This window comes from Tiliqua scincoides, chromosome 7 (assembly GCF_035046505.1).
Source record: "Tiliqua scincoides isolate rTilSci1 chromosome 7, rTilSci1.hap2, whole genome shotgun sequence".
NCBI classification, from domain to species: domain Eukaryota; kingdom Metazoa; phylum Chordata; class Lepidosauria; order Squamata; family Scincidae; genus Tiliqua; species Tiliqua scincoides.
This window is the reverse complement of record NC_089827.1, coordinates 3783458-3797059: the sequence shown is the minus strand read 5'-3', so window position 1 is coordinate 3797059 and position 13602 is coordinate 3783458. Positions and strand designations below refer to the sequence as shown.

General features: G+C 46.9%; 1 protein-coding gene across 1 annotated transcript in view; it reads left to right on the top strand.

Moving 5' to 3' along the window:
- Window positions 1-13602, top strand: part of FRMD4A (FERM domain containing 4A) — a 370337-nt gene extending 356735 nt beyond the window's left edge. The window contains exons 18-24 of the mRNA XM_066633493.1: window positions 874-930; window positions 1652-1889; window positions 3007-3171; window positions 3552-4417; window positions 6373-6469; window positions 8529-8600; window positions 13541-13602. Coding sequence (XP_066489590.1) covers window positions 874-930; window positions 1652-1889; window positions 3007-3171; window positions 3552-4417; window positions 6373-6469; window positions 8529-8598 — 1493 coding nt within the window. The 3' untranslated portion in view covers window positions 8599-8600; window positions 13541-13602. The remainder of the gene's footprint in view (window positions 1-873; window positions 931-1651; window positions 1890-3006; window positions 3172-3551; window positions 4418-6372; window positions 6470-8528; window positions 8601-13540) is intronic.

Sequence of the window (13602 nt, the reverse complement as noted above, 5' to 3'; positions counted from 1 at the left end):
GAGCAGGTGAGTCCCCCACCGAGACCACACAGGGGGTGGTGAAGAGCAGGGAGGGGGTAGAACAGGGTGGGGGAGGATGGTGGCAGGGTGGGGTGGGCAGATGGAGGGGCCAGGATCTATGGCAATGGCACACGTCACAACCTAGCTCCCTTCCTGGGCCTGATCTGCCGATACAGGTCCATGCAGAGTTGCGCTATCTATGTAGCTCATGCATGCTCAGATAGATCTGTTGCATGGACTGGGGCTTTTCCTGGGACAAGGGGGCCAATGTCCCCTTACCTCAAGGAGACCTCCAGCCTGCAGAATTTCCCCCACAGGATGCAGCACAGCCCACACTGTACAGGAATTTGCACTGGATTGGCTGTCTGACCCTGGATCTGGATTTGGAATGTCTTCCGTAGAGGAAAGGCAAAAGGTGACTAGCAAGTGACACTGCAGAGTCCTAAAATCATGACTTGTCAAGTGTTATGGGCAGTACATTCAGGACAATCAAAAGCAAGTCCTTCTTCACAACACGCAGCATTAACTTGTGGAATTTGCTGCCACAGGATGTGATGATGGCCAGGAATGTTAGACAAATTTTGTGCCCACCTGTGCATGACAGCTAACCGGATTCTCCGTATTCAGGGGCATTATCTGTCATGCTGCCCGTTGCTATCAGTTCTCCAAACAGCAGGGAAGTTCTGTTCCAGACAGCATTTATAAATAAATAATTTGGCTCCCACTGCTTGGAAATACGATGGTGGACATTTGGTCCGTCTTCTGCAGGACTCTTCTTTGTTCTCACTTAGACTCATCTTTTGCTGCCCAACCATAATGCACTTCCAGGGCTGAAGTGCGACAATGATCCACCTGTGTGTTTTCACTTTACAGATGGAAACGTTGCCAGTGAGGATAGTTCGCTCTCAGACGCCCTTGTTCTGGAGGATGGTACGTAAACCTGCATTTCACGGGAGGTGAAGTCAGCAACAGCTAAGATCTTTACTGCTGATCTCTGAACATGACCAAGGAGTGTGTGCAATAACTGGAGCGGCTCTGCCCAAGAAGTTCCAAAGCCTGTTCATTGCAGAGAATCTTTGAAAGTTCATAAGATAAAGGGTTGCTTTGATCTAATCTTATCTGTTGGTTGTTGAATTGGTAGTCATGCTTCATAGTTTACCATACCCTTAAATTAGTTTATATACAGTGAGCCCTCAGTATTTGCGGGGGATCTGTTCTAGGAACCCTGCAGATACAAAATTCTGGGGATAATGAATACATGGGGGGGGGGGCTTGGCACCACAGTTACTTATCTGGGGGCCATGCCCAGCCCTCCTGAGGTCAAACCCAGCCTCTTCAGAAGCCTCCCAGAGAAGATGGGAAGGCACTTCCAGTTTGTACTTGAGTCTTCCGGTCATGGGAGATGCTCTGAGGCCCACCTGCCGCAGGCTCAGCGTCTGCAAATATTCAAATCAGCAGATGCCAAACCCACAAATAAGAAGGGCCCTCTGTGTGTGTGTGTGTGTGTGTGTGTGTGTGTGTGTGTGTGTGTGTGTGTGAGAGAGAGAGAGAGAGAGAATTATTTGCCAAGTCCCATGCACATTGATGGCAATATATTAATAATAAATAACATTCCAGTGTTTAAAAGTTTCTTCTTCATTTCTAATCTCAGAGGATTCTCAGGTTACCAGCACAATATCCCCTTTACAGTCGCCTCACAAAGGACTCCCTCCGCGCCCACCCTTGCATAACAGACCACCACCTCCCCAGTCACTGGAGGGACTACGGCAGATGCACTATCACAGGAATGACTACGACAAGTCCCCCATCAAGCCCAAGATGTGGAGCGAGTCGTCCTTGGATGAACCCTACGAGAAGGTCAAGAAACGCTCTTCACATGGCCACTCCAGGTGAGGCAGGACTTTTGTTGTTTTGATTGATTAAGAAGAAAAAATACAAGCAGCAAAAAAATCAATGTGTGTCCCCCATATCTGTGGATTTGATTCTCTGCGCGCACACACCCCATTACCTTTGTTTATCTTATTTACTCTGCTGCCAAGCAAGTCTGGGTCTTCCTTTTACTAAACACTAAAACTGGAACGCAAAAGGCAGGTGGGCAGCCAGCATACTGGCAGTACACAGTCAGAACAGTTCCTGCTTCCTGTTAAAGTCTCTCCCTCTAGCATTCAGTCTTCCTGCCTCACGTTTGCTTTCCTGTTTTAGTGTTCAGTAAAAGGAAGAGGGCCAGGGTAAAGAAGCAAAACTAAGGGAATGGGTGCAGGAGAGGACATGGTGAAGCATTGTACTTCTCTGTATAGGGTCTCCTTTTTTCCGTGGTTTCTGTATCCGTGAGGGTGGGCGTATACATCCCCCATGGATCAGGGGGGACACCTGTACATGATTTAGAAATGTTTGAAATCTTCATGTCCCCCTTATAACATCCTTTATTATAAATCTCCTTAACTATTGCCCTTGTAAAAATCCAAACTGATCTTTAGATATATTCTGTCCTATTGTTTTATTTAGTAATAAAAATTGTTATCAAGATCTTGTTTATCATTACTCAATCATGAAATGAGTCTATAAGAGCTGACTAGGGCTGGATCTTTATCTAACTATAAAATTCCAGTTTTAGGTTCCAGCCTTGTCCCCAAGATTCTTGAAATAGGCCTGTCAGTACTGGGGTGCAAGGTAATTATCCAGTATGTAGTATGGTGGTCAAGAGGATGGATATGAGCCAGTAAGTCTCCACTTTCTCGCAACCTTCACCCCCCAGCAGAAAACAGTAGTATTGGCATACCTTGCATGGCTATTGTAAGAAACTAGGAAGATTCCTATGTAATCTTAATTAAGCAATTAAGAAAAGCACTGTGTAAGTAAATAGAAACTCTTGTTGATGTACACATAAGAGCATAGTGATTTTTCTGGGATCGTATGTTTGTGTAACAAAGAACACAACACACATAGATGATATTCCCAGAGGAAGAGTTCTGTCGCCCTGAACACCATGTTGCCTTTTTGTCACAGCAGTCACAAGCGGTTTCCCAGCACTGGCAGCTGCGCAGAGGGCGGAGGGAGCAACTCTCTACAAAATAGCCCTATCCGGAACCTTCCCCACTGGAACTCCCAGTCCAGCATGCCATCCACACCAGATCTACGGGTACGCAGCCCACATTACGTGCATTCCACTAGGTGAGTTCTTCCATTCCAAGGTTTCGTTTGCTTGTCTGTGTTTTCCGTTTCAAATATGAAATCTGGAATTCTCATCATCATGTCACCAAGGCACCACTAAAAACCATGTGACCCCCTCCGCACACCAATCCAATCCTAAATAGGATTGGGCTCTTAGGCTGCACTTTTCCTGCCCTCAGCAGGCCCTGTATCCATCTTGGACCATGCAGTGGGTTGCCATGGTAAGTAGTTTGAGAACCCTTGAATTAGAAGATGAGCAGAAGATTATGAAGTAGTAATGGGCAGCTGAAAGCTGCCTGGTTTCATATGGAGACTGAACATGGTGAGAGCCTGTGAGATGTTGATAGGTCTAACGTTTCTCTCCCCCCCCCCATTTACAGGTCAGTGGACATCAGTCCTACCAGGCTCCACAGTTTAGCACAGCACTTTAGACACAGAAGCTCCAGTTTAGAGTCCCAAGGGAAACTCCTTGGCTCAGAGAATGAGACAGGGAGCCCCGATTTCTACACCCCAAGGACTCGTAGCAGTAATGGCTCTGACCCCATGGATGACTGCTCCTCCTGCACCAGCCATTCCAGCTCTGAGCACTACTACCCAGCTCAGATGAACGCCAACTATTCCACACTGGCCGAGGACTCCCCCTCCAAAGCTCGGGAACGGGAACGGCAGCGGCAGCGACACAAGTCGGCGGGGAACCTGGTCTCCTCCAATTCAGGGAGCATGCCTAACCTGGCCGCCAGGAACGGGACAGGCCACCATGGAGTCTATCTGCATAGCCAGAGCCAGCCTTCTTCCCAGTACAGGATCAAAGAGTACCCTCTGTACATCGAAGGGAGCTCCACGCCGGTGGTGGTGCGCAGCCTCGAGAATGACCAGGAGGGACACTATAGCGTGAAAGCACAATTTAAAACTTCCAACTCCTACACCGCCGGGGGAATGTTTAAGGAAAACTGGCACGGGGACGAAGTGGATTCCGTAAGACTGACCCCTTCCCGTTCTCAAATCATAAGGACTCCATCTCTGGGCAGAGAGGGTCACGAGAAGGGGTCGGGAAGGACTGTGGTGTCCGATGAGCTCAGGATGTGGTACCAGCGGTCGACAGCCTCCCACAAGGACCACAGCCGCTTGTCGCACACAAGCTCCACCTCGTCAGATAGTGGCTCCCAGTACAGCACCTCCTCTCAAAGCACCTTTGTGGCACACAGCAGGGTAACCAGGATGCCTCAAATGTGCAAAGCAACTTCAGGTGAGTGGCAGGTGCTTCGTCTCCATGCTGTGCATACAGAGCAGTAATTCCCGAACAGTGGTGAGATGCAATGAGAAATTAAGTACAGGCATGCCCCATATGCGTGGGGGTTCCGTCCAGAACCCCTGGCAGTTAAGTGAAATGGCGGATATGGGCAAACACCACCCTCCAGATCCAAGGGGAAGCCCTCTGGCGAAGGGCCCTTGCCAGGCTTCCTAATTATTAATTATTATTAACAGTATTTATATACCGCTTTTCAACTAAAAGTTCACAAAGCGGTTGCCTTATAAGGCATTTAAAACATCACTTCTGGTTTTACAAAAAAACTGAAAGTGACTTTTTTCATTCTAAGGCTCAGTCTGAGCCTGGTAGGCGACACGGATGGCTGTGCCCAGCCTCTGCTGGGCTCAAACAACCCTCTGGAGACAAGGGGAGCACAGCTCCCCTGGGGAGGGGGCGTGCAGACCAAATCCACAGGTAAGTGAATCTGTGGAAACAGGATTCATGGATACACCCTCCCCCAACCCAAAGCTCCTGTTAGCCCACAGCAACCTACGCATGGAGGCTGACCACTGCGTCTCTGAATGATTCTCTGTTCTGACATTGCTTCCGTTCTATCACGCTGCACACTCAGAACAGTAATTTACACAGAGGGTCAGCTCTTCTGAGAGCCAGAAGGTGGTTTTTGTTTGAATTTTAAAAGTAAACCTTTTTAGGTGTAAGAAGGGGGGAAAAGTATGTTTCGGCCATTACTTGACAATTAAGTCATAATAAAGCACAAAAGTCATGATCTCAATGGGACTTGGAACCAAACTAGATGATAGGCCTGCTGGGTGACTGTAACTTGATTTTTCTAACAGAAACAGCACAAAGAAAATGGCACTAGGGCATGGACCAACATAGCCAGATCCTACCGACTCAGGTACAGCTGCAGCCAGCACCTGGTAATCCAGGGACAACTGTTGATCCAGGGACAGATCTCCCAGGCTGCACACCCACTCTTTCAGAGGGAGTGCCACCCCACGCAGAGCAAGTTGCGGATCTAATACCTACATTGTGGCCTTCCATCTCAGGAGGATCTAGGCCTTGTCCGGATTTAATTTTAATGTATTCGCCCCCATCCAAGCCCCAGTTGCTTCCAGACAGCACTCCAGAGTTTCAACAGTCCCTTTGGAAACTGGTAGGAGAGAGAGAGAGAGAGAGCGCGCGCTAAGCGTCATTCATGTATTGGTAACACCCAGCTACAAATCCCCAGATGACCTTGCCTAGCAGTTTCATGTAGAATTAAAAAGCATGGCAGACAAAATGGATCCCTGGGGCACCCAGTGAACAACCAAGGTGCCAAACAGATATCCCTCACCATTGTGTTATACCCATCAGGTTATAATGTGCTGAACTGTTTCAGAAATCAAATGTAAATGTTTTTCTTTTAGCTGAGATAGGACAGGAGTGTCCAACATTAGGGTGGCAGGCCAGATGCCCCCCCCCCCCCACCATGATAACTGGACTCTCCCAGCTGGATAATTGAACAAATATGAACAAAATTTGCACATTTCCTCTTCTGTCATTTGCAGCTAATGAGTTTCTAGGTGAGAACAACATGCTTATTTCTGGCCAGCATCTGCTGAATGATATCACTTCCTGCCCTCAGCAGGCACTATGAATGCCAAGTTCAACCCTCTGTATGTAACAATGACATCCCTGAGATAGGCTATGATTACAACATATAAGTACTGGATGCACCCAGTGTGTTTTTTGGGAAAGGTTTTCTCTGAAGGTTGCACTGCTAACAGGTTTCACTGTGTTCCTCTGTTGTGTCCAGGGACAGGTGCCCTTTGGACCTGAGACACATGTGCCATACTTGGTTTCAGCTTCATGATTTCCTGCTACACTGATCTATAACAGTGTCATTTTCTTTCCCATCTCCCTGACTGTTTATATCCATTGTTTTCCAGCTGCCTTACCTCACAGTCAGAGGAGTTCTACACCATCTAGCGAGCTGGCAGCTACACCACCAAGCAGCCCACATCACATCCTAGCCTGGCAGACAGGGTGAGTGTTGGGATGGATGGATAACATGTGACACTGCATTATATTTGCAAGGATTCCAGTTTCACATCCGCCTTTCCTTGGTGCTGTTAAGGTCACACACTGCCGGTCATCTGTTCTACTATGGTCATATGTGCCACTTGAATTTATAACTAGTACTGGTACCTTCATTTATGGGGAAGGACAAACAAAGTGTTCAAATTCATGAGGGTCCCAGTAGGCATCACAGCACACTCACAGGGTCACAGCAGGATGTCCCCAGTGGCCCCTCCTACCTGTTCTCTCAGGTGCCACCATCCTGGATCTTGTGAGATCCAAGATGACGGTGCCCAACTGAGCCAGGAAGAAGAGGCTATGGGGACGCCGTGACCCCAGTATGTTTGGGAAGCAGTGGTCTAGACCCATCTTCATAATTCTCATTTCATATAAATTCAGTTTGTGCTCTTGAATCACATCAAAATCTCACCTCCGTCTCATCAAAGGATAGGTGGAATTCCAAAACAGTGCAAAGGATTAAATGTTTACTCAACCAGCAAGTGCTGATTGTGACACAAACAGGTGAGGGTGAGATGAGGGCCATCCTTCGGCCTGCAGTACAGGTTTGCTGTTCTTAAACAGGAAGTTAGATGGTTAGTCAGTCCCTGGTAAGGACTGCTTTCTGACTTCTGAAAATCAAAATCAGTAGGCTCTACTGTTAGATCTCTGGGGGATGTGATGTAGTTTGATAAACTACTAAGAGTCAGAAACCTTAACTGGCAGCAAAAGCTGCATGTTTTAAAAAATATCCCTGCCACGGCTCGTCTTGTACCACTTGCTTCTCTTTCCGTTCTGGCGTTCCTCACCTGCAAGATACAAGCATTAATTAGCTGCCTTTGTTCAGCTCTGCTGGGCAGTTACAGAGCTTTAGGTTCAAATCCTTAATTTGTAGTACCTGATGAAGACTGGTATTTGTATATGCAGGTTATTCCAGGGTATGGCTACTGGTTTAGGAAGGTCTTCATAATCCAGACCAAACATGCAGACGCCCATGTAGAAATCAGTACTTCCTATGGATGTAGCACTCAGTTGGATGCAAAACCCACATGCATTTCCATTCCCATGCGTTTTTCTCCCCACAGAATAAGCCAGCTATCTTTCTTTCCATTAGTTCACATGTGTTTACCAACACGTGCTCAAAACCCACCTGGAAAATTCTGGTCATCCAATATCAATGAGTTTTAAAGCCTCTGAAAAGGTGAGACAACATTTAGGTTGTCTCCAGAGGAGGTTTTTGCTGAAGTTTATTAGCTCATACGAGCAACTCTTCAGGAGAAACTCCCACCCCATATGAAGGCAAGCACCCTGGGACACAAGATAACAGCCAAAGGATGGTGGACAAAACTGGAGATGGGACTAGCATAGCTTTTCCGCAGATAAACCCCTGGGTTGGAGTGACTGTGTGGTTGCAGATCCCATGTGGGTTTGTTTTCATGGAGGCACTTTTGGTCTGGGCCTTCATAAACCCCTGAGCTACCATACTGCATCTGCTCCAATACACAGCCATACACATATACACATACACATATGTATATATGCCATATATATATATGCCATACACATATACAATACACCCCCATACACAGCCTCAGCACTCTAGTGGGAGGGAAGGTTGATCCCAAAAGTCTGAAGTCTACCATACTGCTCTTAGCCAATGGGCAAGATACAAACATAGTATATATTAAGTGCTTGAATAAGCCTTGCTAAAAAAAAAAAAAAAGATATGGGGGTCCTTGCATCCTAGGTACCGTCAGACACCTCACCTACAATTGTGTTAGGAGGCAGCCCCATTTTGGCCCTGGGAACTGTGCTGCCAAGAAATGGACTTGTGTCTTTCTCCCCTTTGCCACACACACCAACGGCTGGGCCTTCTACTTGACATGTTTCCCTGTATTACTAACTTCTTGGTGTCTTCTGAGTCTTCTTCTTACTGAATTAATAGCTCTTAACCATGTTGTGTGTCACTGCTTCTCTTTAACATCTCCTCTCTTCCCTTTTCCTCTTTTTTGGGCTGTCCTTTGTTCAGAGACGCAACAGACAACTCACCCACTATGGATGAGTCTCAGTCTCCAACTCAACCGAGCACTGATGACTAGAGGTATAGTGAAGGGATGTTTTGTACTTTCACACACCCCCTCCCTGCTTCCCTGTAGCCTTTGTCACGCAGAACAACTTCTCTCATACTTTTTTTTGGCAAACATTAGAACTGTGTGGGACTTTGCACTGACCGCAAGACATTGTTTAGTTATTGCATTTAGATGTGTGTGAGAGCAGCACCTTGACAAGTATTTCTGTAGCCTTAGTGGTCTCTGTGGGATCTTCACAACAGTGCCACGTTCTCTCCCCCCCCCCCCCAAATAGGGCTTTACATCTATTGGGTTTCAAAAGGGCTTGTCAGGCTAGAACTGGCACCAGAGTACATTCTGGAAAAAAAGGAATTGAGATTTGAAGATCACATAATATATGAGACTAGAGCAGTAGTTCCCAAACTCCTTACAGCAGTTCCCAAAGTTCCTTACTCCTCACCTCATTGTCCACAGGGGGTCCCAGGCCTGCTGTGACCAGGAAGCTGTAGGACAAAATGGCACACAACCCAGAAGTTGCTTCTGGACTGCACTGGCACACAACTCATGTCCTTGGGAAAAACGGCACAATGCAAGCAAACTGTGTGTCGCGACCCACCAGTGGGTCATTACCCACTATTTGGACCAAGAAGCTGTCAGGTGGTCCAGGTGTGGTGCGGTCAATGAAAGGGGTTGCATGCCATATTGCCCTGCAGCTCCCTGGTCACAGTGAGCCCCAGACCACCAAAAATTGGGTCACAATCCACAGTTTGGGAAACATAAGAACATAAGAACAGCCCCACTGGATCAGGCCATAGGCCCATCTAGTCCAGCTTCCTGTATCTCACAGCGGCCCACCAAATGCCCCAGGGAGCACACCAGATAACAAGAGACCTGCAAGGCTTCCTGGGAATTGTAGTTAAGAACAGCCCCACTGGATCAGGCCACAGGCCCATCTAGTCCAGCTTCCTGTATCTCACAGCGGCCCACCAAATGCCCCAGGGAGCACACCAGACAACAAGAGACCTGCAAGGCTTCCTGGGAATTGTAGTTAAGAACATAAGAACAGCCCCACTGGATCAGGCCATAGGCCCATCTAGTCCAGCTTCCTGTATCTCACAGCGGCCCACCAAATGCCCCAGGGAGCACACCAGATAACAAGAGACCTCATCCTGGTGCTCTCCCCTACATCTGGCATTCTGACTTAACCCATTCCTAAAATCAGGAGGTTGCGCATACACATCATGGCTTGTACCCCATAATGGATTTTTCCTCCAGAAACTCGTCCAATCCCCTTTTAAAGGCGTCTAGGCTAGACGCCAGCACCACATCCTGTGGCAAGGAGTTCCACAGACCGACCACGCGCTGAGTAAAGAAATATTTTCTTTTGTCTGTCCTAACCCGCCCAACACTCAATTTTAGTGGATGTCCCCTGGTTCTGGTATTATGTGAGAGTGTAAAGAGCATCTCCCTATCCACTCTGTCCATCCCCTGCATAATTTTGTATGTCTCAATCATGTCCCCCCTCAAGCGTCTCTTTTCTAGGCTGAAGAGGCCCAAATGCCGTAGCCTTTCCTCATAAGGAAGGTGCCCCAGCCCCGTAATCATCTTAGTCGCTCTCTTTTGCACCTTTTCCATTTCCACTATGTCTTTTTTGAGATGCGGCGACCAGAACTGGACACAATACTCCAGGTGTGGCCTTACTATAGATTTGTACAACGGCATTATAATACTAACCGTTTTGTTCTCAATACCCTTCCTAATGATCCCAAGCATAGAATTGGCCTTCTTCACTGCTGCCGCACATTGGGTCGACACTTTCATCGACCTGTCCACCACCACCCCAAGATCTCTCTCCTGATCTGTCACAGACAGCTCAGAACCCATCAGCCTATATCTAAAGTTTTGATTTTTTGCCCCAATGTGCATGACTTTACACTTACTGACATTGAAGCGCATCTGCCATTTTGCTGCCCATTCTGCCAGTCTGGAGAGATCCTTCTGGAGCTCCTCACAATCACTTCTGGTCTTTACCACTCGGAAAAGTTGGGTGTCATCTGCAAACTTAGCCACTTCACTGCTCAACCCTGTCTCCAGGTCATTTATGAAGAGGTTGAAAAGCACCAGTCCCAGGACAGATCCTTGGGGCACACCGCTTTTCACCTCTCTCCATTGTGAAAATTGCCCATTGACACCCACTCTCTGCTTCCTGGCCTCCAACCAGTTCTCAATCCAGGAGAGGACCTGTCCTCTAATTCCCTGACTGTGGAGTTTTTTCAGTAGCCTTTGGTGAGGGACGGTGTCAAACGCCTTCTGAAAGTCCAGATATATAATGTCCACGGGTTCTCCCGCATCCACATGCCTGTTGACCTTTTCAAAGAATTCTATAACACAAACACAAACTAGAGCAGTGGTTCTCAAATTTTTAGCACTGGGACACACTTTTTGGAATAAGAATCTGTCAGGACCCAGTAGAAGTGATGTCATGACTAGAAGCAACATCATCAAGCAGGAAAACAATCCTATCCATACTTACCCAGGAGAAAGTCCCATTTACTATAATTGTTTAAAGCATATATAAAGTAGGCTGTTAAAAGTACAGAACTGTAACATTTCCCCAAATGCAGTCACATACCATGGAAGCATCAAGTCTGACATATTAAAAATAAAATATTGAAATAAATGAGGACCCACCTGAAATTGGCTTGCAGTACACCTAGTGGGTCTCAACCGCAGTTTGAGAAACACTGGACTAGAGGATACCAGTATCTTAGCTCACCATCACAGACCTGCCTATGTTCACGTACAAACTACTAGCTTCATGTACTTAACCATAACTGGTGCGATTGGAAGTAAATGGGGAAGACACTCCCCATCCCTTCCCATGATAGGCTCCCTCACAACTACTGCATTTCTCCCCCTGCCATTGACAGATTCCTCAAGACTGCAAAAGGAGGGGACGCTGCTTTGGGATGGTACATGAGATCTCTGCCAACCTCAGAGAAAGTGCAACAGCCTAGTAAATCCTTATGTTCAAAAAGAAAGGGGATGCACCACTCAAGATGTGCAGTGAGGGAAAAGGGAGAATCCCATGAACTGACAGGGTAGCACAGCAGTTCCTAGGAGCAGGCTAAACAACTCTTGCACTTTCAAGACCTACTGCTGCATGCATGCTTCATTCTGGGAATTCTTCAGCATTGTCTTGCATGAACAGTAACCTCTGTTGTCCGCACATTTGCTTTCCTTTCTAGGTATGCCCCTTAGTACATATATATAGTTATTGGTTTCATGCTTCCTCCTGGACACCCCCCCCTCTTAGTTTGGGACAGTGTTTGTACATCTAGAAGCATCTATTAAAATTGAGTGTTGGGAGAGTTAGAACAGACAAAAGAAAATACATATCCAGAGTGTAATAGGTCTGTGGAACACTTTGCCACAGGATATGATGATGATGGCATCTGGCCTAGCTGCTTTTAAAAGGGGATTTATGAAGGAAAGGTCCATCACAGCTGGCAAGCCATTAAGGGTATACACAACCTTCTGGTTTTAGAAGCAGGCTGTCTGAATGCCAGATATAAGGGAGTGGCACCAGGATGCAGGTATCTTGTTGTCTTGTGTGCTCCCTGAGGTATCTGGTGGACCCCTGTGAGATACAGAAAGCTGGACTAGGTGGGCCTGTGGCCTGATGCAGCAGGGGATCGCTCTTCTTACGTTCTTATTTACCTATAAAAATCTAATGAGGGGGGAAAGAAGGCTAAAGGATTTTAAGTGCTTTTCTGAAAGCGATTTGAAGTGTGGACAACTTCTAAGGGAAGCACGATCCCTCTTGGCATACTGGCTTGCTTGTAAGAATCAGCCCTGTCTCCATCCCCTCCCCCACTTGAACAGCTTTCCCTGCTCAAGACCAACAGGGTATTCCTGAAGCTTTTCCTTAAGTTTAGCTTCTCTGAGATCCTGTTTTAAATCATATCCCAGTGTCTCGATTGGTGTTTTTCTTTGACTTACTTGGAGTTGAACAGATCAAGGTTTGGAGCATCTTCCCTCCCCCCTCTCCCCCCATATATTTGAGGAAGCCTAAATAAATGCTTTTCTTGATGTGAGGACTGCCTACAAGTTGGTTTGAGAATCTCTGGGTTAACAGAAAATTTTTAAGCTGCAATTCTAAGCGTATTTCCAACAAAACTGACTGACCGTGATTGGTGGAGCTTATTTCTGAGCAAGCTGCTTATGTTCACAGTGGCAGCTACTTCTGTAGGGAAGAGAGTCCAAGATAGATTCTAATACATCCTTGCTCATTGAAAAGACACTTGGGAATTCAGTGCGTTGTCCAGAGCAGCAGAGCCACTAACTAATGTTACAAACTCAGACACAGTGCAAAGGATCATAATAAACATCTTTCCAAATTACAGGTGCCCATTCCCCCTTGTCTCGGCACAGTCAAGAGTGATACTGCCTGCTTCTGATAAAGCAGTATCAGCGTGCAAGCAGAAGTAATTGCAGTGGTGTCCTCCCATCACCACAATTACTTCTAGGTAGGGTCGTGGGGGGGCAGCAGCTCAAAGTGTGACACAGGACAGCACAACAGGAAGCTACATCTCTAGTTCTATAAGCCTGCATGCCTATAGCATTCTGTAAAACAAAGAGGTATTCTTGCTCGGCCCCCCTAGTAAGAAACAAAACAAAGTTAGTGGGCGTGAACTGCGCAGAGATAGGGTTCCCTAGTATCTGGGGTTCCCATATCTGGAGGGGGGCCTGAAAAGCATCCCCTGAGGATATGGGGGGTGCTTGTACAAGTCTGAGCATACACCAAAATGCTCCCACACGGTATATCTATCAGAAACGTTTTACTGTGACACAAGAAAGCAAAAGACATTCAGTATGTTTAACCCAATGCCTCTGTCCTTTCCCTTTATATTTCATGGTTCCCCTGACTACCAGTCAGGCTAATTGAACTTATGTCCCCATCTTTCTGTAGGAGCTACAACGACAGCTGTTACTTGGATTCCCCCCTCTATCCGGAACTAGCTGATGTCCAGT